At 38.7% G+C, this 27,508-nt stretch overlaps 1 protein-coding gene across 3 annotated transcripts in view; it reads left to right on the forward strand.

Moving 5' to 3' along the window:
• ADGRB3 (adhesion G protein-coupled receptor B3) overlaps positions 1-26,247 on the forward strand; it is a 788,922-nt gene extending 762,675 nt beyond the window's left edge. For all 3 annotated transcript variants that reach the window (XM_066253172.1, XM_066253185.1, XM_066253176.1), the window contains 3 exons: positions 9,498-9,533; positions 18,875-18,979; positions 25,414-26,247. In XM_066253172.1, coding sequence (XP_066109269.1) covers positions 9,498-9,533; positions 18,875-18,979; positions 25,414-25,602 — 330 coding nt within the window. In that variant the 3' untranslated portion in view covers positions 25,603-26,247. The remainder of the gene's footprint in view (positions 1-9,497; positions 9,534-18,874; positions 18,980-25,413) is intronic.
• Positions 26,248-27,508: the final 1,261 nt, after the last annotated feature.

The following is a 27,508-nucleotide window of genomic DNA, read 5'->3' on the forward strand; positions in this document are numbered from 1 at the left end:
ATCCCCAAATTCTAGATCAATATTAAATGGAATAGGATTTCTGAGGAGAAGCATCCTTCAGAACCAAAGGCCCAGGGATAGCGAGGCCAGGTTCACTCCCCAGTGGCTGGAGCACCCTCCAGCAAAAGCATTCTGTCATTCTCAATAGCAAAAGAGTTACTGTTTCTGTGTTTCTGACTTGCATATCCCAGAGCCTAGCAGGTCTGCTCCAGCAATGACCACATAACCATAAACAACATAATATTTACACAAAATCACAAAAGTTTTAAAAAGGGGTTTTCAGTGAGTATGCATATCATAACATAATATCATAAATAATCATAATTCAAATGCACTACTGAAAAAATCATGACCCAATGGAGTCTCCTATGTAGACTGGTTCTTTGGATGTGGTAAAAGGGTGAGAATGGAATGACATTATCTATATTGCTTGTTATGAAAATATTTTACATCTAAAAGCCTACAAATCTTTCTGGGTTTGATACTGTACAGGTTGTGTGTGGTTGAACAATAGACTTTATTTCCAAATGCTGTTTGTTCAGTTGTAATTTTTCAAAATCTCTACATGCTTATTGTTAAGTATAAGCATCATATAGAGCTGTGATTCAGTCAAAAGGGCTGCATTTAAATGACTTAGAGATCACAAGGCTTATATCTTGAAAAGGAAAAATAATCAGGATTCAGAATGAAAACTTAGTTCCTCATTTTCATTCTTCAAAAGAGTTTAATAGTTAATAATTCTTATGTTGACCATTTTATGAAACAGGTAGCTGGAAGAGAATATACAGATGTGGGAATGAATAATAAAAATTAGCATTTATATAGCATCCTTCGTTAGAAGCGCCTCAAAGCACCTTAAAACCACGAATCAATCTTCACAATGCTTCTGTACAATGGATAAGTTGTCACAATCCTTGAACTAAAGTCATTTGTTCAAGGTTACAGAGCAAGTGTATAGCAAATCTGGGAATGGAGTCTCTCTGTCCTGATCAACTATATGCTGTCCAGAGAGAGAGCCATGTGCCTGAATGTTAGCATGAGAGTAACTTTGAAGTTCATTGTAACATTTGATAGACATGTGCTCTTACAGGGTATAAAGACACAAAATGGATCAAGTATAGGAGTATATAACTAGCAGGTTTTGGAGAGAGGACTGTGGCCCATAATAAAGTTTGGTATGGCTTTCTCAGTGAACAGAGACACACTGTCAATCATTGTCAAGTCGGCTAGACTGAATGTGCAGGACCAACCGGTGGGGAAGATGATATTCTGACAATAGAGAAAAAGCAGAAAGATGACTGGAGTATCCTCATGGGGAGTGGGACTTAACAGTAGCTAGGAGGTGACCTGAGTCTTAGGACACAAAGTGAAGGTGAAGGTGGGTAAGTGTGTGGGTGACAGGACACTTTGAGTCTTCTCCCCTCTGAGTGAGAAGGGAGACTGCAGCCACAGGAGTGGCCAGCCTGGGGAGCTGGGGGAGGGGAGGGGGCAGGTGTTAGGATCTTCCCAAGGATGTTCTTATTAATTCAGGGTGTTTCCTCTAGAGAAGTGGTGTTCACAAATTGCCAAGGTGGAAACAATGGTGGGGATTCAGCCGGTTCAAACCAGTTCAGCAGAACCGATACCTGATTTTTTGTTGAATTCGGCCAAGCAGTTGTTAAAATGCACTTGTAATCAGAGTTCTGTCTAAGGTGGGCGGCTTGTGATTTGGAAATCACACTTTGACATTCCTTACTCTTTTTTTTAACGTTCACTTGTGCAACAGCATATTCTAAGTGCCTGTAGTAATGTTCATTCCATCCATAGGTGAAAAACATTGCAAGTGAGGATGCCAATCAAAAAGCAATATAGGAATATCTTAACAGTTTTTTTTGTCAGATATTATTTAATATTCTTCATTAATATTTTATAACTCTTATAATCTAGTTTTCTGTACTTCTTTTATTGTTCTTATTTAAGTATTCAATGAACGAAATAATAAACTACCTTTCAGTATATCTTTTTTTGTACTTAAAACTCTCATTAGGGCAGAGAACCGATTGTTAAATTATTTGAATCCCACCACTGGGTGGGAAGTGGTGGAGTGGGGGTGAGAAAGAGAGGAGGCAAAAGCTACCAATTGTAGCCTAGGATGCAGTATTAGTGAGGAAGAGGGAAGAGGGAAAACAAAGGTTGAGAGAGAAAAAAAGAAAGCCAAGGAGTGGGTGAAAGTATCTATTCAAATAAGCAGGAGGAAACAAAGAAAGAGAGTCTCCCCAACCCGAAGGCAGTGCCAGCAGAGACGGCCCCACCCCCAGGTGGGTGTGTTCAGCACGGCCCCACTATTGAGTGTAGAGAGTTCAGTGGATGCATGAAGTTTCTTGGCATGGAAGAGAGATTCTCCCTGCCTAATATTACCTTGTTCTTTTCTTTCTTATAATGTGTTATCTTCCATCTTCCATAATGTATCCATCCCCAAAACAGACTTCTTAAGCAATTCTGAAAATTTTAGATATAGTTTCCATAATTATGAAATAATGGTAGTATTAATATGGTAGTATTTCACCCAATGGCTCCAGCCCTAGATGTCCTCTAATTGCTTTGCTTAAGGTTAAAAAAATGAAATTTTCATCAGTACTTGTCATTTACCTTCAATGAATTAGCAAGACGTTTTGAGAGTATGGTATGTTTATAGCATAAAACAAACAAACACTAGTTGCTGTGGAGCAAATGAGAGCAAAGAGGAGGTATGTATCATATGGCTTGAGAACTATGAAATACAGTTTAAATCTTGGGTTGTGGTTCTATTTATTTACTTTTTGAAAAAATACAGGTAAATTATTGTAAGAAGATAGGTCAGTGTTTGTTTTGAATCATTGGAACACTGGTATTTCTTCAACAGCTTGTAGCTGTTAGATCTAGGTAGCAAACAGTTCCTCATTCAAATGTCTTCCCTACTTGTATGCATGTCCTGAGCCTGTTCAGCAAATGCTTTATTCTTCATCCTTTTATTCTGTATCACTCAGGGCTGATATAGGCTTCTGTCTCTTTGGCATCGGGCCAGCAAGAAGACTGCCAATAGGAGACATTGGAGAGAGATTGGAGGTTGGGGAGAAGAAAGAATCCCAGGACAGTGCTCCCTGCTTTTTCTTTCTCTCTGCCTTGGGTAGCACCTGTGTCTCTCTAGCTGCACTTCCAGAATGCTCCCAGCTTCTGCCAGGTGCCTCAATCCCTGGGTGTTAGTCACTAGGCCATCTCCCTTTATCCATCCGGCCCAGAGACAGAGAAGGGGGGCAGTTTCTTCTTCTCTTGCTAACCGCTAGGGTACCGCATGGCCCCTTACCTGGCTTCTCAGCTCCTTTATAATTTAAATACTTAAAAAACAACTTGCTCAAATGTAAACATATTAAGTGGCTTCTGCTATTCTTCTGACAAATCTTGCCTTAAGTTTTACTGTTAATAAAGAAATCCTTAATAACTAATCAGTTAGATAGATTACAAAATGAATTTTTTTTTCAACAGTTTTGTCCATTTAGGTATAAACAGCTACAGATCTGAAACTACACTCAGATAATCTCTTTCCATTTAAGTAGGTGGAACAGGTCACCATTCTAAGCTAAATTTTTATTCCCAAGTTTTCCTCTGGACATGAATGACAGCACTCTGAGCATAATGGTTTTTAGAGCTAAAATATGTTAGCTCAAATATCTTATCACATGTGACTACCTCATGGCTATTGTGAGGATCAAATTAGATAATGTACGTGAAAACCTTTTGGAAATTGTCAGGAGTGCTTCAGGTGGAAGGTTGTGTTATTTTATTACTATTAAGTCTTGAATGTCTATGAAGAGGAGTGAATGCTGTTCTAAACTGATATTCAGGGTAGTAGATAAAATGTTATGGGCTCACTTGAGAAGTGGGAGACTAACAACCATCAGAACTGACCATTATGCAGAAGTACCTTTTTCTTAAAAACAAACTTTTTTTCTCATATAGCTGTGGGGGAAGGAAGCCTTGGCCTTCTTTAGCATTTTGATTTTTCTCCTGGGTTGGGGAATTCTGTTTTTTGTGCAGGCACACAAACAAAGTTAGCTTAAATAAAACTCACTGATTATTCTAAGGTTTTATTTTCACTGAGAGTTGTAGTGGATTTGGTATCAAAGCTTTCTCCTCGAGTGGGTTCACTGCTCACTTTGTGGTGGAAAGTTTCTGTGGCAGTGACGTTGCCAGTTATTAGTCATTCTTCACTGTGAATCTCCTGGTGTCCTGTCCAGATTAATCTGCAGAGACACAAACAGTGAAGTCTTCTCTTTGAAACAGTGTTCATTACCCTACTAGACTTAGATGTGTGGCGATGCCTCGATGCACACCCTCACTAAGTAGACCTCGGAGTGGCCTCAGACCATCGTGCATTTTTTCGCTCTTCAATCATCCCAGGGAAATTTTCTCTTCTATTAGTGATAAGCCTGCTTTCCTATAAATCATCTTGAATCTCTTGGTTGTCACTTAACCCATTCATAATGGTTTTCTTTAGTCCCTCTGCTTCTTCAAATTCTCTAGTATATCTCTGAGGAAGAAAAACAACCCCAAACAAACAAGTCACATACCTTTGGATCTGTTCACCCGCCACAGCGCGGCTCCTTCAGTCTTTCATAGATAACGTTGTGGATCTCTGCTGCTGTGCCAGGGCCTCTGGTACAGGCTAGAGACATAAAAGCGATCACAGCAGATGGGGACCCTGCCCCTGTAGTGAACAAGCTGTATGGACGAGGCAGGTAATTAACCTTTAACAAATGAATAACCTGAAATGGTGTCCTGTTCTGAGAAATAACTTTGGCTAGTGAGGGAGAGACTTCTTTAACTGCGGTGATGTGGGGAGCCCTCTGATGAGTAAAGAGGGAGGGGACGTTCCAGGCCAAGGAAACTGCAAATGCAGATACTGAGGCAGAAAAGAGCTTGGAATAGGAATATTCTCATAGGGTTAGAAGGTCTGTGTAGCAGGTGGTGAGCTAAGATTGTGCAAGGCCTTCTAAAACAATGGAAGCACATGAGAACTGGTATCATTTCTCCACCCATTGATCCCTTTGATGGATTGGAAGAGAAAGAATTAGGATCCCATGGTTTCAAGAAAGGAGCTGGACCAGAAAGCCAGAGGACAGTCCGGAGGCTACTGAAGTAATCCATGCAAGAGATAAATAAGAATGCTTCTGACTATATAGAGATGCAAGTAGAGATGGAGAGAGTGGGTGGATGAGATGTGCTGTGGAGGTAGAACAGATGGCACTTGCTGATGAATCTGATATGCGAGATGAGGGACAGGAAGGAATAAAAGGGTGATTCCTCGGTTTCTGACTGGACCAATTAGCCAAATTTTTTTCAGTGACAGAAAAAAAAACAGGAAGAAAGAAGGTGTTTGAAACTGAAAAGATGGTATTTAAAACCATGGAATGAATTATGTTAGCCAGGAGAGACTATGAAAACAGCACTTGGGAACTCAACAGTTAGAAGGCAGGGAGACGAGAAAGAGCCAGCAAAGGAGACCTGAGAAGGAGCCACAGCACGTAAGGGGGGGGGGGGGGGGGAGAAAAGCTGACAGATGATGCGTATTTTAATGAGGAAATGTTTAACTTTCAAAAGCTTCTGAGTGTCCAGTAAGATGAGGACAGAAAACTGGCCTTGGAAATTGACCAACTGGAGTTCAACAAGAAGAATTCTAATGGAAAGTTGAGGAGAGAATACAAACTGAGATGAGTTTTAGGTGAGAAATTAGGAAAAGGAAACAACATAAAAGAACTAAAGACATTTTTTTCTTACCTACTCTGACAAAAAGATTATTTGTATCAAGTTATTTGGTAAGTGAGGGATATATAAACGGAGGGATTTATATCTTCATAAAATATTTCAACATGACCCTGGCTTACTTGAAATTTATTGGTAGCATTTCTTTGCTTATCAACTTAGCAGAAAAACTGCTGAGTCAATCACTTTTCTGAGTTGATTTTCATATTTATTTCAAACCACCCTCATGCCTTACAATAACATTGCAGAGAGCTGAGAGGGACATTTTAATAACAAGTCAGTCGGTCATGATTTCCATAAACTTCAGTGCTTTGAAAGACTTTCCCACAGACTGCATGAACACCAGGGGTGAGAACAGACTGAAACTGGATAGAATGGAACGTTCTGGTTCTTGCATCATACCACCAATTTTCCAGGGCCAGATATGTCTTTAAGGTAAACTAAATTTTACAATAGGAGGTGGAGAAGTTGGCTAATCTTTGTTATGGTCTCATTGCTCAGAAACTATCCTGTATTAGAATGGTTTTTAAGTTACTTTACTCAATACAAATTATGTATATTGCCATCAATTTCTCTTAAATAAGTATCATATTGCTGTTTTTTCTCCTTTAAAATATAATCGGCACTAAAAGTTAATCTGATTACCTTTACCTTGTTTTATGCTTAGAGAGCATCTCTGTCCACTGCTGTCATTCTTTTTTTTTTTTTTTTTTTTTCTTTTGTATTCCTCTGAAGCTGGAAACGGGGAGAGACAGTCAGACTCCCGCATGCGCCCGACCGGGATCCACCCGGCACGCCCACCAGGGGCGATGCTCTGCCCACCCGGGGGCGATGCTCTGCCCCTCCGGGGCGCCGCTCTGCTGCGACCAGAGCCACTCTAGCGCCTGGGGCAGAGGCCAAGGAGCCATCCCCAGCGCCCGGGACATCTTTGCTCCAATGGAGCCTTGGCTGCGGGAGGGGAAGAGAGAGACAGAGAGGAAGGAGAGGGGGTGGGGGTGGAGAAGCAAATGGGCGCTTCTCCTGTGTGCCCTGGCCAGGAATCAAACCCGGGTTCCCCGCACGCCAGGCCGACGCTCTACCGCTGAGCCAACCGGCCAGGGCACTGCTGTCATTCTTGGATTGATTGTGTCCTCTAATGTTATTCTTGATGAGTTCTAGTAACAATCAGCAAAATATCACAGGCATGCTGACAAGTTGTATCATTTGTACCACTAACAGTTAGTGAGAGACAGTGAGAAAATGCAGGGTTTGGAGTTTGAAGACCTGAATGTGAATCCCAACTCATGTGCTCACTATACAGGTGAAGTGGACGAGTTCTTTTATCATCTCTAATCCTCAGTTTTTCTCAATCATAAAACGGAGATAATAAATTGTACTTACCTAACCATCTCATAGGGCACTTAGCATGTTCATATGTGAAAGGACTTTATAAACTATAAATGGTTGGAATACTTGGTCAGTATGGTGGGGTTATAAATTATACTACACAAATTTTCACCTCCTTCAGGTGCTGAAAATTTGCCACATTTTCCCCCACTCTCTCATTTTTAAGTCTTCATTGCTTTCTCTCCCATCTTTAAGCTCTTTTGATTGATATCTGTTTGCTTCATTTGTTCATTTTTTAGCCTAACCCTTCAAGGCTGCCAGTTCTGCTATATACCTTTATGTTAGAATTTAGTTTTAATAAATTTAAATGGAAGACAGAGAAATCTATTTGTAGGAGTATATCCATCTTCTGTTTCATATTTCACATCAGCATAGGTGACATATGCTCTAAAAAAACAGAATCTCTGGTGTCCTTATTCTTGCTCTAAGACTCAGAACCTTTAGCAACGCGAATCCCTCAGCAGCTCCAGTTCTGAGGCAACACAGCTTTGCATTCAGAAAGGTACCGGGGCCACAGAGAAGTCCTCAACGCGTGCCGCAGGCCTCTTACTCTAGCTAGCTGAACCTTTTTAATAAGATTTCACTATTTAATTTTCAAATGGAATACAAAGCTCATGACTAATGTTCTATAATAATTGCTTAAAACTAAGTGTTTCCCTGCTTGGATGTGCTGTATTAGGAAAGAATTTTGCTTAATGTGTACTTACGAAAAGCAGCCTGCTGAGTCAGTGCCAAGAAGGCAAAGCATCCGAGAGTAGAATGAAAACACTGACATTTCGTCTAGCATGGTGCAGCGAAGCGTGATGCAGGACCTCGGAGCCTGATGCTTAGACAAAGCAGTTAGATAACAGTGGCAGGGAGATGGCAAAAGGAGGTCTGGGTTAAATGCCTGTCCACTCTCTTTGCTCCTTCGGGCCTGTCACCAGGGCTGGGCTAGGGTAATGCTGGACATACGGAGCAACGTGAGATCAACATGCTGTGTTTCCACTTGCTAGAGCAGTCCCCTCGGCTCTCTCCTTGTTGGTATGTGAAGATGGGATTCTCAGTCCAGCTCCACCAAATTCAAATTATCTCAGAACTTTTCAACTTTTTAGAAACAATCATTCTTTTGGTTTATTCCCTTCTGTCTACTGAAACAAGATTCAGGGAGTTGGTTCCGCAGAAAGGCGCTGGTCCTGCAGGGACCGTTGTAACACTAGGAGTAGAAGTTTAGTCAAATTTTACGGTAAACTGCATGAGTGCCCTTCTGTGTCTCCTCATGTTTGGCAGTTAGGAGAGTCTCCCTCTGACCTTGGATATGATTCCCTGTTAAGTCACTGAACTTAATTAAGATGGTAGATATTGGGGGAGGGGAAGAGGAAAAAAATAAAACAGGTATTTGTCCAAAGGTTTAAATATTTTTACCACTGCCTGAATATTACTTGTTTTGAATATTTATTAACTTTTCCTATCCCATTCCCATTCCCTCTGAAAAAAAGAAAAAAACTCCCCCTCCCCCAGAAGAAAACACCTAGACTGGACACTTGCTTTGTACTCTAAAAATCTGAAAGACCCCTTTTCCACTTACCAGCCATCTCCTTCTACACCTAATCAGTCTAAGGGTCCTGTGACTTCTTGGAGCAGAGTCGAAGAATACCTTCCTTATGTTAATGTAATATCACATTAATTTCATTTTAATTACGTTTACTGATTTTATCAGGCTTGCAGCCTAATCACTTTATTATGCTCATGCATATTTATACTATAGAAACTGTTCAACAGAGCTGGAGCCACAGAGTAGCTCTGTGAGCTATTAAATCTATGTTTTGCTGGGGTGTGGACTATTTATTTGTTTTACTAAATTAGGATATACACTTGACATCCTCAGGGATATACTAGCAATTAGAAGGACTTTTCTCCCCTGGAGGAGTAGCAAAACCCAAGAAATTTGTTGGTGAGACTTGACGTAGAAGTACCTGATAGAATTTGGTAGAAAGGAAGATAAGAGGTTGGTTGCTGGGAGGTCTTGAGATGCCTAGATGATTTTTCCTGAACAGCTTTTAATCCTTTGTGTCTCTAAAGTAGTTTTGCTGTACTAGACTGAAAATCTCCTTCAATGTTGAAATTTTTCTGTGAATTCACAGAATATTTTGTATTCTTTTATATTAGACAAGTTATATTTTATGTAATATGGATAAAATAGAAGTCATAAAAATCTTAGCATATTCTCATGTGAGGGCAATACTTAGAACACAAAGAGGCAGGATTATTTTATTGAATAATGATTTTCATTTCATATCAATGACTAAACACAACTTTGTTGGTTTTTCTTCCTTTTAAAAACTATCTAACAGAGAAGAAAATCACGATATTCAGACCTTGACTTTGAGGTAAGTTTCTAAGACTTTTTAAAATAACATTAATTACTTGAATTCAAAATTGATATATAATTATTTAAACACATTATTCTGTGCAACTATGTAGAGGTTCTCTTTTTAATTAAATGAGAAGTAAAACATTTTTAATTAAAATTTGTACTGTATAAGTAGTTGTAAAAACTTTTTTACTGGGCTAAACTGAGATTTTTCCAGACAAGTAAAGAATCCATTTTTTAAATAAATGCTATGTGGACAATCTACAGTAAGGACTGAACTTGGTTATTCTGTTTGTTGGGAAGTGGGAATGTTTGTTTCTTGACTTTTCAAATTTAAAATCATTACCATCGTTTTACTTCAGTGACTCCCTGAAGTGACCAGGAGGTTCTTTGGCTGTGAGCGAGGCTTCCTCTGGGACTTACTGCCTTGTGTCCTGATTCCTAGCACTTAGGTTCTCCGTGGTACATTCCAGGTTCTTTTTTCCAATAGCAAGTATGGGTTAAGTTGCCTTTTTACAGATATACACAAGACCAAGATGTTCCTTTTCCAACTTACATTGAATTTATATCGATGCAGTAATATCGATGCTAGAAATTGCTGAAATCATGTCCTTTGAGCAGCTTATGCTAAGCACAGAATTAATGACATTTGAGCGTCACATAAAATGCATTTAGGCATCTTGATAATTGGATATGATTCATCGCCTGCTGACATAATTTGATTTAATACGTTACCAAGTTCTCCAGCAATTTGTGCTGTTGTGATGCTAACTAACATACTCTTAGCTCATATCTCTAAAATTACAAAAGCCTCCTAGAACATGGGAACTCATAATTAAATCATTTCATTTATGTAATATGAATGTGGTTGCTCAGTAATATATATCAGGTATCAAAAATGAGACTTAATTATTTTTATTTACTGCAATGGTGAAGAAGGTCTGATTTCACCCTGACTACAGAATAAGAGAAATAGGTCTTTTCCAGTGATATTTCAGTAGTATTTGTACAGAATACAAACTAATGATAAAGACTCTGGCCTCCATGCCCAGGTAGCAGTTAGTACTGATATGGCTCAATTGTAGTAAGCTGGTGTGGGGTAAATATTTTATTATAGCCTAAGTTTTTAGGGCAAATGGATCAAGACTATAAGTTTAAAGAGAATATATTCAGCAATCCTCACTTTTAGGTTCTTTAGTGCTTTAAAAGGGATAGATATTTCAGTGGGGCTTGTTTGTTCTATTATTCTTTAGGTAGCCAAAAATATAAGATCATATACTCTGTGTGTTTGGCCTAAAAGCAGTGAGTTGTTGTGTTAGCACAAAGGCAAGGAGATGGGAATTAACTCACTAGTCTTCAGTGAAGAAATGTAGTAAAAATCTAGATCAAAAATTAAGCCTCAGTTGCACCAGCCAAAGTTATGTAATCTCAAGCACTGTAAAGAAATCTAATCATATTGTGTCATTTGCAACATTAGAAAAAACAGTTCTTTTTTTGTGTGTATTCTCTATGGCAACGACTGGCAGAGTCCTTAAGCTGATACTTCCTTCTTTGCTTAATATTTCAACATATAATCATAGTATTTTCAAAACATATTGATAATAGTGAAACGTTGCAACATAACAACCCTGGGTATAAATTTAGCTCTGTGATTGCTATAGTTATTGCATGATTGCAATAGATATCAAAATTTGGGGGGAAATAACTTGGAGCTATTGCTTTTTCTTTACAAAACATTTCCCTTAGTCAATGTGCAACTATAGTTCTGTGGCAGGTATCTCAAATGTAATCAGAATAAATTTAAATGCTGATGAATTTTAATAAAATCTATTTGTACTCTGTGGATAGTCCTTGAGGGAGAGTCCATGTTATCCTCTGTCCCTCTTAATTCAGACTGTGTAAGTCAAATCTGTTTATGTCAAGCTTCCCGACAGCTCTCCACCCCACAGCTTTGCCGCCAGTGGCTAAGTTGGGCATTTTGCCCATGATAAACTTTGCCTCCTGGACCCCTAAAAGCATTTTCCCTTCAGGTTTTAGGCATCACATGTTCCAGAGAATCTATACAGAATAATACAACTCATAGATCCATAAAACCCTGTGGCTTGTAAGCGCTGTGCCTGAGACAAAGCCCTTTCATGGAGCCATCTCTAAGACAACACTGCATTCCTGGAACAAATACAGCCGAGTGTTGAATGGTCATAAAATGGCAGAACATTGATCCTTGCCTCCCGGAAAGTATACAGAAAATACTACAGTGATGTTCCTATGTCCTGTGACCAAACCTCTTTTGGATTTGTGTTCCCAGGTCCAAGCAGAGACTTGGTATATAATAAACATTCAATAACTATTTTTGTGAATGAAGGACAAAAAATTAAAATTTAAAAATATCTTGTTCATAAATAGGCCCCTTCCTGCTGCCCCCCCCCCCAGCAGTAAATGCAGTAAATGCAGTCTGCTAGGCAGTCCGTGCATTTCCAGGAGGAAGTTTGAGCAGTGCAGCCTACTCTCCAGCCATCTCTACTGTTTTACTAAATTTAAACTGCTGCAGTTATTCTTGGCCAGGTACATTATTGAGTGACAGTGACAAAATACATATGTATATATATTCTTTATTCATTTTTTTCAGACCCTTTGTCTCATTTCTTTTAAGCCCTGAGTACTCTATGTATTCAAATAGAAACACATTTGAAACAAATGATACCATAGTATCAGGCAGTTCAAGTGGCTACAGGTTCTATCTTATGGACACATTGGGACTTCTGCCAAGGAGAGGTACATAAAACATTGTCCTCCCACACACAGCTTTAAAAATCAAGCTAAATTTCTGCAATGTGTGTCACTTCCTTAACATGTTTTGACATTCACTTCAGACTGGTATTCAACAGCCCACACTGGATGGAAGCCTAATATGCAAAACAGTCAAGAATAAAAATAACTATAGGTTTAGAATAGTAAATGTGGACAGAGTAGTAGAGGTGAATAAACTCCTCAGGCTGGGAAAGCTAATTCAGGCAAAGTGGTTTTCTAATTCCCATGATTTCCAGACCCCATAATCTAAATTTTACAGTCAGGAGTTTCTCCAACTTTTTGTAACAGTTTCTCTGTTGCTAAAAGTCTTGTCTGTAATTCAGACTTAGAGAAATCCCAACTCTGTGATTTACATTTTTGAATTTAGAAGAGAAAACCTCGGCCATTTGTTTCAAACCTGTCTCCAGGCCCTATATGAGCCGCCCTAATGGAAAATAAGAGAGCGCAATGGATCAGGAGAAGACAGGGTTGCGGCCTGTGGCCAGCAACGTGAACCTTTTCTTTTCCAGTGGGGAGATCTGAATAGGACCAAAGGCCAGATTTACGATGGCCTTCCATGATACAGGCATCTTCCCTGGTCTATGTGCCTGCCTACGCCATCTCATTAATTTAATTTATTCCATACACATTTATCCAGCACCTGCTGAGCACCAAACCCCTTGCTAGGTGTTAGGGATACAACATCACTGCCCAGGAGGTGTTGTAGAGACCAGCCTTTCAAACGATAAATGCAGACCTGGGAGAATTGAAGGGGGATCAACAGCCACAGCGTTTATGGGCTCTCCTCAAAAGGCACCTAGCCTCCCCTTGATCATTTCATCTCCTTTTCCATCTGAATAGACATAATCACAGTCTGAAGGAGGAGCCATCCAAGAGAGAAGCATGCAAAGGGACTTGACTAGATTCAGAATGAGTTTCCGCTCTCTGGTCACCTGTGTGAGCCCGGGTGCTTTACCTAGCCTCTTGAGCTCCACTCTTCTGATCAGTGAAACAAGAGGGTGACTGCTACCTTCCAGCTCCCTGTGAGGATTAAGAAAGATAATAATGGCTGCTATTTCTTAAGTGGCTCTTATCTGTGTGCTCCACTGATAAGTGACTTAGATCCCTTTCTAAATCTTCAAAATAGCCCTGCAAGGTTATCCTGGGGCTAGAGGATGATTGGGTTTTGTGCTGCAGACCACACAACTTGAAAGTGATGGAATGAGATCTAAATCCAAGTTTGTCCAAACCTAGCACTGTTAGAGTTGACATGTCCCAAGTATTTATTTCATCTAGGACAGGGGTCGGGAATCTTTTTGGCTGAGAGAGCCATGAACGCCACATATTTTAAAATGTAATTCCGTGAGAGCCATACAACGACCCGTGTATGTTACGCATTATCCAATAAAAATTTGGTGTTGTCCCGGAGGACTGCTGTGATTGGCTCCAGCCACCGCAACCGTGAACATGAACGGTAGAAAATGAATGGATTGTAATACATGAGAATGTTTTATATTTTTAATGTTATTATTTTTTTATTAGAGATTTGTCTGTGAGCCAGAAGCAGCCATTGAAAGAGCCACATCTGGCTCACGAGCCATAGGTTCCCGAACCCTGGTCTAGGGGATAGCTTGGGATAGAGTAGGTGCTCAAGGCATGCAGTTTGTTTACACCCTAATTTTTCTTTAAAGAACAAATTCCATAAAAGTGCTTTATAATGTATCATTTTTCTCTAATATTAATAATTAAAAGGCTGCAAGACTGCTTCCCTTGAGTTATAAAGATACAAAGTAAAAACATAAGCTGTTCATGAGACAATATTTTTGTGGAGTTAGGATGTGAGTTCCATACACAGCTTAAAAAAACGTTGAGTGATGACAATCTGAGAGAATGGGAGTGTCACTAAACCTTTATCTTTGATATAAAAATGGCTATAGCCTGATCAGGTGGTGGCACAGTGGATAGAGCATGCCCTGGGATGCTGAGAACCCAGGTTCAAAACCTCCAGGGTCGCTGGCTTGAGTGCAGGCTCATCTGGCTTGAGTGTGGGCTCACCAGCTTGAGCATGGGGTCACTGGCTTGAGCATGGGATCATAGATATGACCCCCATGGTTTCTGGCTTGAGCCCAACATCACTGACTTGAGCAAGGGATCACTGGCTCAGGGGGAGCCCCCCAGTCAAGGCACATATGAGAAAGCAATCCCATGAATAACAAAGGTGCCACAACAAAGACTTGATGCTGCTCTTCTCTCTCTCCTTTTATCTGTATGTCTGCCTCTTTCTCACTTAAAAAAAATGTCTATAATATTTGACAGGCATTATAGGAACATGAATTATATATATATATATATATATATATATATATATATATATATATATATATATATATATATATATATATGGAGGTTTCGAACCTGGGTCCTCAGCATCCCAGGCCATGCTCTATCCACTGTGCCACCACCTGATCAGGCTATAGCCATTTTTATAACAAAGATAAAGACTCAGTGATGCTCCTGTTCTCTCAGATTGTCATCACTCAACTTTTTTTTAAGCTGTGTATGGAACTCACATCCTAACTCCACAAAAATATTGTCTCATGAACAGCTTATGTTTCATTTTGAATATATTTGTTTAAATAAAAATCTATATGGGTTACAATTTTATCACTTTTACAAAGTCACAGAAAACTGAGTCCTATATTAAGTTTTTCACATAATTTATTTGGGTCACAGGATGTTTAAGTCACACACACACAAAACAAAATGGTAAACAGGTAAACCCTAAGCTCAGTAAAAACCCAAAAATAGCCATTAAAATGGACCTAAAAGATTTACAAGCATGAAAACTTTAAATTAGGTGGTTAAGACCATCAAAGCATGAATGCTACAAATAATTATTCAGACAAGTAAATAAGGGGCAACCCTATTCTTGTGAAAACTAAAACCACAGCCAAGTTTTTAATCCTCAAACATTGCTGGGTTAGAACCTTAGAACCTCTCCATAATTTGCTGTGATGCTGGTTTTCTTGTCATTGGAACTTCCATACTATAAAAGCTGAAAGACACACTCAAACAAGAAGGAATCATGCCTAGAAAATCAAACTGAGCCCATGACAGATGCATGAGCTATTGAATGACAGCCCTAGTGTGGTACTTCCATCGGAACCACCAGACAGACCATCATTGCTATGGTGATTTCTGGCTGTACTAAGTTTTAAATTATAATAATCATATAGCATGAGGATATATTTGCTATTAATGTTTTAGGTAGAAAAGGCCCCAGAGTTTAGTATCCAATTACTTTTTATTTGTTTCCATAGTAATTTCAGGGTCCTTGTGCTTTATTATTTAGAGTAGCTTTCATGAACCCATGTAGAACACTGCAGAATGCTTTTTGGTTATATAACATTGGTGTTCTATCTACCACATATATGCTGCTCACAAAAATTAGGGGATATTTCAAAATGAATATGAAGTGATAAAGCATTTGATTTTTTTTTTTATCAAACAAGGACATCAGAAAAGCAAGCAACAAGTCAAAGAAAGTTGTTTGATTATGCAAATGAGATGCAAAACCAACTTTTACTTTATAGGTGAAAATGCACCATACAAAAGGCTGAAAGTACTGGAGTATTGCACATTCCCTGATCCCCCAATTTTTGTGAGCAGTATATTTTGAGTATGTTATTGCAATCCAACTTCTCCAAATCCTCTCAGTTCAGAATCAGGTGCTGTCCATTCAATCAGAATACGATCATAAAAGCTCTAATCAGTAAATGTATCCACCTTTCTATGAGATATATTTGAGACTTTGATTTATTAAACATGCTTTATCCAAAAGAAATATTTGGTTGCAAGAGACAGGAAGTATCTCTGACTAGCAAAGAAAGGAGAACTTTATTGGAAGAATATGGAAAAAATATACCTCTTAGGCAGGGGATGGTAGGGGTCTTGATCCCCATTTTCAACAGCCTGAGCAGGTATAGCTCCCCAATGGAAACTGAGGATCTCTCATGAGATGAAAGAGAAAAGAACACTGCTCAGACAAAACCATCACTGCCCACCTTAACACAAGGGTGCTGGACCATAATGTCAACTATCTCGGAAGACGATGAGCTCCTGATCTTTAGAAAGGAACAATCTCATTGAGGGAAGAAATTCAGGGACAAGACAAAATTGTACTGGAAACACCACCACTTGCTCGCCTTATCACAGTTCTAATTGTGTATTTGAATTATGTGGTTAATGCCTGTGTCCTCCATTACACCTCAAGCTATAAGAGGGCAGGAACTTGGCCAGATTTTGTACTCCATTATTACCCCACCATCTATCCCACATGTGGCGTACTATCTGGTACTATCTGACAGACTGAAATATCTTTAGAGAAATGCCAGTGCTGTGGCACCACTCCTACTGTACCCTGGCACAAAATAACTACCTAGTAAGGTTTGCTATCATGAAAACTACTCTTTGTAAATTAGAGCCAGTCATCAATATCCTGACTACGATAGTTTAAAAAAAATTTTTATTCATTTTAGAGAGGAGAGAGAGAGAGAGAGAGAGAGAGAGAGAGAGAAAGAAAGAAAGAAAGAAAGAAAGAAAGAAAGAAAGAAAGAAAGAAAGAAAGAAAGAAAGAAAGAAAGAGGAGAGGAGCAGGAAGCTTCAACTCCCATATGGGCCTTAGACCAGACAAGTGCAGGGTTTATGAACCGGCGACCTCGGCGACCTCAGTGTTCCAGGTTGATGCTTTATCCACTGTGCCACAGGTCAGGCTACTATAGTTTTTTAAAAAGGTATTTCTTTTCCACTAATTGATATTTTAATCAGTGTCTTAGGACCTGATAATGAATGGGAATATCTGCCTCCCCAAGGATAGAATGTACTGCAATGTTTGCCAGCTGTATGGTACTCAAAAATCCCTCCATTGAGTTGCTTATGCAAATCCTCCCTCTCATGAACCTCTATCAGCCATCACTAGTCAAATTATGTTTGCCTGATGTTTCCTTGTAAATCCTGCAAATCTGTTTCCTGTACTCTCCTCAAAACTGATGGGAAGTTAATCGCCCTATAATTGCTTGCTATGTTTCATGTCCCCGTCATGAGTAATGTTGCCATGTTCTTATCCTCAACCACCTGATTCATCAGCAACCAGTTCCTAGAGCAAGAGGAGCAGAAATAAAAATAATCTGGTTTCAGCAAGACTTAAAATGGCAGAATTGTCTCATATAAAAGTAGGCTAATAAAACAAGATGAAATTAGCTAAACAAAGTATTGCCTTAATGCAGAGCCATTAAAAATAGGAAGTTAAATTGACATAAAAGAGAATAAGGTTTTTAAAATGTGTTGAAGATTCAATTTGCATTTCTCCTTTGCCTCTTTCTTAAAGAGAAAAAATATTCTCCACAAGTGTCTTTTTAGAAGAAAATTGGGCATAATTGATCTTCCCCCAGAGATACTCTTTTTTAAAACAAATCCTTATGAAATTATTTGATAATTAAAAGACTAAATATTCAAATTGTAGCATAGGCATGTATATAATATATGTATGCAGTCTGCAGGAGAAAATGGTAGGTTATGAAGCACATGCTTAAAAATACTACAAAATTATACACACATCAAGACACAGTCTTGGAGAATCATCAAAATACTGTATTTTTAATTTTTTTTAATGTGTAAAAATTGAAATTGAGGAGGCATTTTCTCCTTGAAAAAGACAGTTGTAAATATAGGGAATTTATTATCTTACTCTTCTTTGTGCTCTCTTAAATGCTCTTTTAACAGAAAGAGTTTAGGCCTGCGTTATTTACCCTGAAGTCATTTTTATTGATAACTCTATCTGTTGAGTTTGATAAACTTAGGAGAAAAGACTTTAACCAGAGATGAGAGGTATTGATATATTTGTGTCTGTGATTTTTAGGAACTCTTCATCCACACAATTTGTGCTCTGAATCCTAATTGTTAAGATCTGTCCCGTTTCATGAACAAATATAGGAAACCTACGGGTCAGAGTTCCTTTCTGCGGAGCTCAGTCAGGATTCACGTGGAAAGTGTAAGGTGTTAGATCTTACCTGTATTTCAGACACTTCAGTGCTTTGCGTCAGCCTGAAATGGCAGGGCCTGGGGTTCCATTCCCTCTTCAGTACAGTGAGCTCAGATTTTAGCGTTTATAGAAATAAAACATAAAAAAGTAATATTTCCCATGGCAAACATTGAGAGACTTGGGTGCTTTACAAGTCTAAATTTTTAAACATCTTTTTTTTATATTGTAACAATTTTTGTAAAACAGTTTTAACTCTAAATGATGAAAATCTTACACGGGAATGACTGCTATATTTTTAATGCTCCCACAAGAGAAACCTATTTTTTGGTAATAGTGTAGGCAGAAGAAAGAGCCAATTCCTCATATTCAAGAAGTGCTGACTATAAGACAAGGATTTGCAATTGTGGCACCTTTTGGGACCTCCTGGTTCCTGCCAAACTTAATTTCCCTTATTAGTAAGGCGAATACATTAAAATTTTTTTATGCATAAATCAAATTAGAAATTAGAGCCATCTTATTCTCTTTTGCAGAAGGTCATGCATACAAGGAAGAGGCATATGGAACTGTTTCAGGAACTAAATCAGAAATTTCAAACTTTGGACAGATTTCGGGATATACCAAATACAAGCAGTATGGTGAGTATGCTTTGCTTCATCAGTGCCTGATGCCACGCTAATAATGTGTCATGTTAGCTATTATTCCTGCCCCCAGGAGCTCTTTGGGAACAAGACCGGGATAGGTAGAAAAAAAAGTAACCCCCCTAAAATGTACTTTGGAATGTGCTAAGACGTGAATTAGGAATGACAGGATCTCTAAGCATTTTTATTCATATTTCAAATGTTCTTATTTATAAGCTTTAATTAAAATTAGTTACATATCAAAATATGTTGGCTTCACCTGGCCCTTTTATCAGAGTTAAAAATTAATTCAGATACTCAATTAACTAAATTTTTCCATTTTCTTTGAAGGCTTGGCATTTTAAGGTTATAAAATGTAAATTTTATATATATAGCTCAATACATGTAATTGAGTCGTTACCTGAAAGCTGAGTGGTAGGTTTTATTTCAAGGAGATTTGGGATACATATCATCATGGAGGGCTGTGATTGATGGTGTGACCATTCTCTTCCCATTCATTCACACTCCTACAACGCTAGCAACTGACTTCAAATACAACGATATGTTGCGGTTACTATGGCATGGCCCAGTCAGAGCTCCCGAGAAGGCTGCATAATCTCTGTAAAGGCACCAGACCAGAAGTCTAGAAATCAGTATACTCATAGGAAGCTCAACCAAGATCTGGTCTTGAGCAAGTTACACAGCTCTTGTTTCTCAGGTTCAATTTTCTCTAAATTGAACATCAGAAAAGGGAATTAATATATGCTTCCTTCATCCATATTGCAAAGTGAATAGGACACTTGAGGCCAAGAAGCTGAGACTCAGCTATAAGAGAAAGAGCTGTGTTTGCTACTTGACTCCACTCTTCCCTCCAGATGCGGTGCTCTTTCTCTGAACCTCTGCAGTCCTTGGATGGACTGCCTCCTCCTCCCAGCACCTGAGGTTCTGATGTCTATCTATCATCTATCTATCTATCTATCTATCTATCTATCTATCTATCTATCTATCTATCTATCATCTATCTGTCACCCTAAGATACATGGTGTTTGGTCACCATCTAACTCTACTGAGTCTTGGATACATGTCTTATGAGTCTTTGTCCCAGCTTCCCAGTTAGTAACATTAGCTTATCAAGAGCAAGAATTGATGTGTCTTAATGTTTTTCTAGTGTTCTCAGTACTAGTACAGTGCTGGTCACAGTAAGTTATCAGTAAAGGGCTACTCTTGATGTATTACATGTCTATGATAGTTCAATCTGTGTTCATTAAATGACAGTTATAAGAAGTACTATACACTTTGGCTCTTAATTGTTTTGTAAATTGTTTATGCTTATATTTATTGTCCTTCTTACAGCAGGAATCACACATTATATATGATCACCAACACAATGGTTGGCACATGCAAGACATTTAAATATACTGCTCACCAACGTTAGGGGATATTTTATCACTTCATATTCATTTTGAAATATCCCCTAATATTTGTGAGCAGTATATAATGAGTGCTTCTTTCTCATCTCCAAATATTAATCTGTCAACTTTTAGTTAGCAGGCAAGTGAGGATTGCATCATTGAGATTAGACCCAAACACATTAGCTACCCATTTTGGAATATTGAAATCTAACATTGAACTAAGTTGAAGAAACTCTGTTGAAAATAAAAGGAGAGAGTTGTGTTTACAAATCTGAAAGGATTATGCAACAGATACAGCTGGCTGACTGCTATAATATGATTGTAATTTCCCTTTGTTGTATGGTCTGGCTATTAAATCATTAATGACACAAATATCCGTATCTCAATGGTCTACTAATTACACCACATTTCTGCAGCAATGTGTCTTTTCTAGAAATGATTTATAAAGATTTATCATTTGGGAGGTAGGAGTAGGGAGGATAGAGCTGTCATTGCTGTATGACTATTGGGTCTGAGAAGAGAAAAAAGTTTCTTATTCAGTTTTAATTAATAATGAACATGTGAGTGAGTCCATTATCATTAATTCAGTCATATTTCGTAGTGGCATATTGCTAATGAAAACTCGCCTAATTGGGTAAAGAAAGACATTTTTTAAATAAAAATCTCGATAAAGTCCCCCACCACCACCTTTTTCTTTCCTTGCAGCTACCTCATAACACCTGCCTAGCACTGCAAATAATGGTAATTTTGTAGAATTTGGGGATCAAAAGCAAAACAAAAGACTATTTAGTCCATTTCCCTGCTTCAGTGCAGTACAAAATTTAAATCACACTGCAGGGAAAAGGTATTGTTAAAATAACTCCTTTGAGTGTTTCTCAAAAACTGTTCTCCTTATAGAGCTCATTTTCCCAAGGAGGTACTCAAAACATTCTTTTTTATTTTGTCCCCAGTATTGGTAGGCTGGCAGAAGGAAGGAAGGAAGAAAAAGGAGGGAAGGAGGAGAAGAGTAAAGGACAAAGAGAGGGAGGCTTATCTCCAAGTGGCAGCTAGCTTGCCCCTGGACCCAGGAGCTATAGGAAACACTCGAACAGCTCTGCTGTGTTTTGGGTGGCTCTGAATTCTCATGGCCAGTTAACTTCTATTTTTATGTATACATCCTTAAGACCAAATTAGCAGTTTTGGAAGCTTGACACATGTTGGCTTACATTATGTTTAAAATCGATCGGGCCTTTTTCACACACATTTCAGTTTGACTGCATCTTCTCTGTTTTGTACTTGAGCTCAAAACAAACAAACAAACAAAAAAACAGCTACATAAATTCAAGCCTCCATTGAAGCCTTTCCTGGCCCCTGCAGTTCTCACTGTCAAATTTAGCCATCCCTTCGGGCTGTTCCACAGTGTATCATTCAGTTGAAAATGTCACACCTTTCCATATGAGTCTGTGGGCTCCGTTCTTTTTTATTTTTTAATTAATTAATTTTTTTTTACAGAGACAGAGAGAGTCAGAGAAAGGGATAGACAGAGACAGACAGACAGGAACAGAGAGGAGAAGCATCAATCAGTTTTTTGTTGCACATTGCAACACCTTAATTGTTTATTGATTGCCTTCTATATGTGCCTTGACCGCGGACCCTCAGCAGACCAAGTAACCCCTTGCTCGAGCCAGCGACCTTGGGGTCTCAAACCTGGGTCTTCCGCATCCCAGTCCAATGCTCTATCCACTGCGCCAACCCACCGCCTGGTCAGGCTGTGGGCTCTGCTCGTATCACACACAACCATACAGGAAGATGAGCAGCCTGTGGGCGCAGTCCCCTCCCTACAGGTCCTGCCCTCTCTGGTTGCTGGGAGCAGGAGCTCCTCAGCACTGTAGTGGCACAGGGCCTCTCACCACGTGTTGTGAACAGTGGTGAGAGCCCCAGTTCAGCTGGAAGTGCCATGGGACATCAGAGAGATGAACATGAAAGCCAACCCTAATTTATTGCCCACTAATAGAACTCCCAGAAATTCAATCAGGTATGTACTGGCAATAATACTCTTTGAAATTAGAATCTAGACAGTCTGACAGTTTAAAATTGGCCATTTTAGTTCATGTATCCGTGGTGTTTGATGTTCAAAATATAAAAGAAAAGTCATACCTGTTCCAAGCATAATGAAATCCCTATTTTCGAAGCAAATGAACTAACACGTTAGGATTGAACTTTCTGTCAACTAAGGGTTCTCAGAAAGCTTGTTTAGACACAGCCCTTGCTCAGGATAGATAATCCACTCTGTGCCTTGATTCACCACAGTTCACACCAGAGAACGTTTCAGTTGATGATTGATGATTCAGGTCACCATAGTTCCCCTTCCCCCCCAAACATTTAACCATTCCCTATTGCCTGCAAAATAAATTCCAAATTTACTAGCCTGGTATACAGAGCCCCTCGTTCACTTTCTGCTCGTTTTTTCAGCTCTTCTTTTTTAATCCAACTAAAATAAATTGGTCACTGTTCTCAGAGTTACCCCATCCCTGTGCTCTCTGGATTTTCACTTCTTAGTATGCATGACTGTTCAGCCATCCGGCCTCCAGCCCCACATATGTCTTCATGACCGAGCCCACCCCTCTAAGCCAGCCCTAGTGTCACTTCTCAGAGAGGTTTAAGTACTTTCCGCTGAAAGAAGCCATCTCTCCACCCTCCTCTCCACCCCCACAGCACATTTTCCAGATCATAGCTATAGATACATTTATACCCCCATTTAACTATGAATACCCCCATTTAACTATGAACACCCCCATTTCACTATGAACACCTTCATAATAGGTATGAGTACTATCTTGTGAGCATTTATTAAATACTAGGTGTCATGCTAAGGCAGCTCCACTTTTTAGTTTTGCAACCCCACAAACTAGGTAATGATCTGCACATTTTGCCAACTCTTTTGGCTCCCAACATAAAAAGTTTATTTGTCGCTGTTTTATAAATATGAAAGAGAAATTGAGGAAGTCGCTCAAGGTCACATTCACATGAAATGGAGAAAATGGAACTTGGACCTGCATGTCTCAGACTTTAAACTTTATGCTCCCTCATGGACAATCCATGTTTGATTTATCACTTGATTCTTCCTAATGCCTAATATGATGCCCAGCACAGAGTGGCTGATAAATATAGGTTGAAGGGAGGCAAGGAAGGAGAGAGGGAAGAAAGAGGGGTGAGTTACAACACTGCAGTTTATGAGACTTTAGAATATTAAGACTAAATCAGGCCCTGGCCGGTTGGCTCAGCGGTAGAGCGTCGGCCTGGCGTGCTGGGCAGAGCGTCGCCCCTGGTGGGCAGAGCGTCGCCCCTGGTGGGCGTGCCGGGTGGATCCTGGTCGGGCGCATGTGGGAGTCTGTCTCTCCCCGTTTCCAGCTTCAGAAAAATACAAAAAAAAAAAAAAAAGACTAAATCAAAATTAAGCCCTTGCACATATCCTAGAGGTGAACTTTATTAATGCTTTGAGTAGTAGGAATGTTCATGTATGTCCTCATTCAAAGGGTTAACAAAAAACTCACCCCTCAAAGTGTTAAATCTTTACTATTAGCTATTTTTCTTGTATGTCATCATGATTAAGGACAATAAGTGCTGAAAACATCTGTTTTGAGGATTTTTAATAATTTATTTTCTAGTTATGATGAGTATTCAACAGGTTGTCTTTTTCTTATCTATACCTTAAAATGAGTTATATCAACCTGAATGGAACACAGATAATGATTCAAGCACCTATTTTATGTCCCCCATCCCCAGCTGATTGATTATAATTAGTTAAAGACTAGAATTTGAGGTGGGGAAGGGATAAAGGACACATTAGGCAGCTAAAGGTGTTTTAATTTTTTTCTAAGGAAATTTCAGTCACTACTGCCTCCATTAAAAAAATGTTTATTTTATAGACTCTAGAGAGGAATGAAGAGAGTGAGAGAGAGAGAGAGAGAGAGAGAGAGAACATCAATCTGTTACTGTATGTGCCCAGACTGGGAATCAAACCGGCAACCTCTGTTTCAGGACGATGCTCTAACCAACCAAGCCATCTGGCCAAGGCTGCCTTCTTATTCTTTGACGTTACTCAGCTTAGTCTATCCCATTTAAATTTCCTCATTCAATAGAAATCTTTAAACAATACTTATCTAAGATAAAGCCATTCACCACTAAACCTTAGCAAAATATTAAGTTGTAAAAACCTTAAGTAAAGTCTACTCCTATATTTATTGAGCACCTATAACCTACAACATGCATAGTTTCAGTGAAGTCATAATTAGGCAGATCTGAAATCTTGGGTAACAAGTAGGTATATACTATGAAATATAAGAAGAAATGGTAGCTGGTAGACGATATTTTTTAAAACCTTATACTGCTGCATAATTGTCTAAAAAGCTTACTCTTCGAAGGAAAGAATGATTTTTATGAAATCAATGTGCCACCCAAATTGTGGGGAATGCACAGCAGAAAAAAAATAGGACACACAAAAGAACATACATAGTAGCATTTTAATATTCTAAAAAGGACAATTTCTTAAAGAAAAAAACTAAGAAAAGATAGTGATAAAAATTCAGTTTTATAAAATCTGGACTGTTTGTGTAACTTTTTATTATATAACATGCCCCATTATATATCCTCAAATTTTGTTTATCCCACCAAAAGGTCTTGAGGATTTAACATAAATACTTAAATATTCTATGTGTAACCTTAGCGACAATTGACTGCTACTTCCCACCTGAACATTGCCATTCTGACATTTCACAAGTTACACAAAACAAAACACCTACTTAGCCTTCCATAATATTATTCACTTCCTTTGATTGCTGGAAAATTTTAGGATAACTTAAAGAAGGTGTTCATCAGTTTGTTCAATGAAAGAAAAGTGAAATCAAAACTGTTTCCTGCAGCTGGCCACAATTTTCAATCAGCTCCGTTTTGTATAAACTGGATTAAGGTTACAGACATGCTTTCTTCCGGGAAACTTCAACAAGCAGCAGCCACCCTACTCATCAAATAAATTACTCTCTTCTCCTCTCTTCTTAACAGGAAAACCCAGCACCAAACAAGAATCCATGGGACACTTTCAAAAACTCCAGTGAATACCAACATTACACCACAATCAATGTCTTAGATACAGAGGCAAAGGACGCTTTGGAACTGAGGCCAGCAGAATGGGAGAAGTGTCTGAATTTGCCTCTGGATGTGCAAGAGGGTGACTTTCAAACAGAAGTTTAACAAAATCAAAATGGACTGAGATAGTGACAAAATTTATTGCACTGACACTTAAGACTTGGGAAGCCTGACATTTCTATCTGGACAGCGTGACTATCCTATGTCAGGACCTTCACGTGCCAAATGTCAGTGGGTTTTGCGTATGGTAACTTCTCCCTAATCAGGCTAGTGGAGAGAGGACCAGGTGTACAGTTTTGACCATCCTGTGTTGTAAGTACCCGTGGAATGGATTTGTAAGGTAATCTTTATAGATAAACCTCAAGCAACGATTCATGTTGTAACCGCTTCATATGGTTTAGTTTTCAAAAAACTTCACCATGAAGCACAATGTATATATTTATGCAGTTTTTAAAGTTTATAACAGTCTGTTTGGCCATTACTACACTTTTTACTTTATAATATAAAAGCAAAGTTTTTGTCATTAAATGAATGTTTGTTGAGCTACATTCTTCATTGCTTTAAATGCAATAAAGTAATAATCTCACTTTTATATGAATAATATATTTCACATCTTTATTATTGCAGTTTTCTCTAGAAAGCTCTGAGTAGCTTTCTCTGCTGCAGCTGTGTATAAAATATTTAAAATGTTGTATGGTGTAAATAAACTTTTGTCTACATATCAGTTTTTTAGTGCATTTTATTTTAGATTTGTTGAACAGAAATTTACATATTTATAAGCTTTTTTTCGAATACAGATACTGAAAATGTATTCATGGTTTTAATAGCATACCATTATTACTCCTTTGAGGCTAATGGTTTCTCAAATGTAATAGTAGGTTTGTATAGTGCTTCTGTATTTTCTACTGAAACATCCTTTGGAAAAATGTACCCTGTAAATGGGGCTTGTCAGAAACCTGCTGCCATTATACTCTTACATAAAGGTTTTTTTGTTTTGTTTTTTTTTCTATCTTGTGGCAGAAAGTCAACTAGTAGAAAACAGTAAGTTACCATACAAAAAAATAATACAGGGAAAAGGTTTTAGTAGAAGTAATGAAGTTCACTGCATGTTTCACAAAAGAAACAACTTGTACTACAGTTCTTCATCACATCCAAAAAATGAACTTATTCAGGGTTTTAAGAAGTCTGTAACTTCTGAAGCAGAAGGAAAAGGAGAGTGGATATATTTGGAAGATGACTACTCTCTGGTTTGAAAAGGCGGAAGTGAGGTGAGCTGACTGCAAAAACAGTCCCGAGTGTCCTCTCTGGGGTTAAAGCCACATCGACAACATGGCCAGCTCCCTCAGAGCTGCCCTAAAGCCAACACCATGGAAGGGTTTCAACAATTTCCTCGTTTCTTTTGAGGAACAGATGATGAGATTGTGTTTTTCAGTCTAGGATAAGTAAAGGGGGTGGAGAGGAGATTGGGGTCTTCAAAATTCCTAGTGTTTATTTAGATTAGTTTGTCTGAAGATGCATGGTTTCTGTGGTCTGTTGGAAACTCAATGAGCTGCTCCTGCCACCCAGGACCTTGGGGACCCCACCCTGCAGGCCATGAGGCTGGAAACAAAGGTGCTTCAACACTCAAGTGCGCCACTAAGCTAGAGCCTTACAAACCGTCCAGCTCAGGCTGAACTCCTGTTGGATACTTACAATGTTCTCAATGTAAAGATGTTCAAAGTATATTTTTAATCAGATTTTTAAAATCAAAGTGACATCATTATGCAAAAAAAAAAGAGTATACCATAACTAAGGACTGATTTTAAACTTCATGCTAATTATAATGTACTTGTAATATTAAATGCCTAATAAATTTATAAGATACTTTCTACTGATAGGAATAATTAGTATATTTCTCTTTCTCTATACCTAACCATCTATATCAGTAGTAGTCAACCTACCTAACCATCTATATCAGTTGTAGTCAACCTGGTCCCTACCGCCAACTAGTGGGCATTTCAGCTTTCATGGT

This window comes from Saccopteryx bilineata, chromosome 1 (genome assembly GCF_036850765.1).
Source record: "Saccopteryx bilineata isolate mSacBil1 chromosome 1, mSacBil1_pri_phased_curated, whole genome shotgun sequence".
Classification (NCBI taxonomy): Eukaryota; Metazoa; Chordata; class Mammalia; order Chiroptera; family Emballonuridae; genus Saccopteryx; species Saccopteryx bilineata.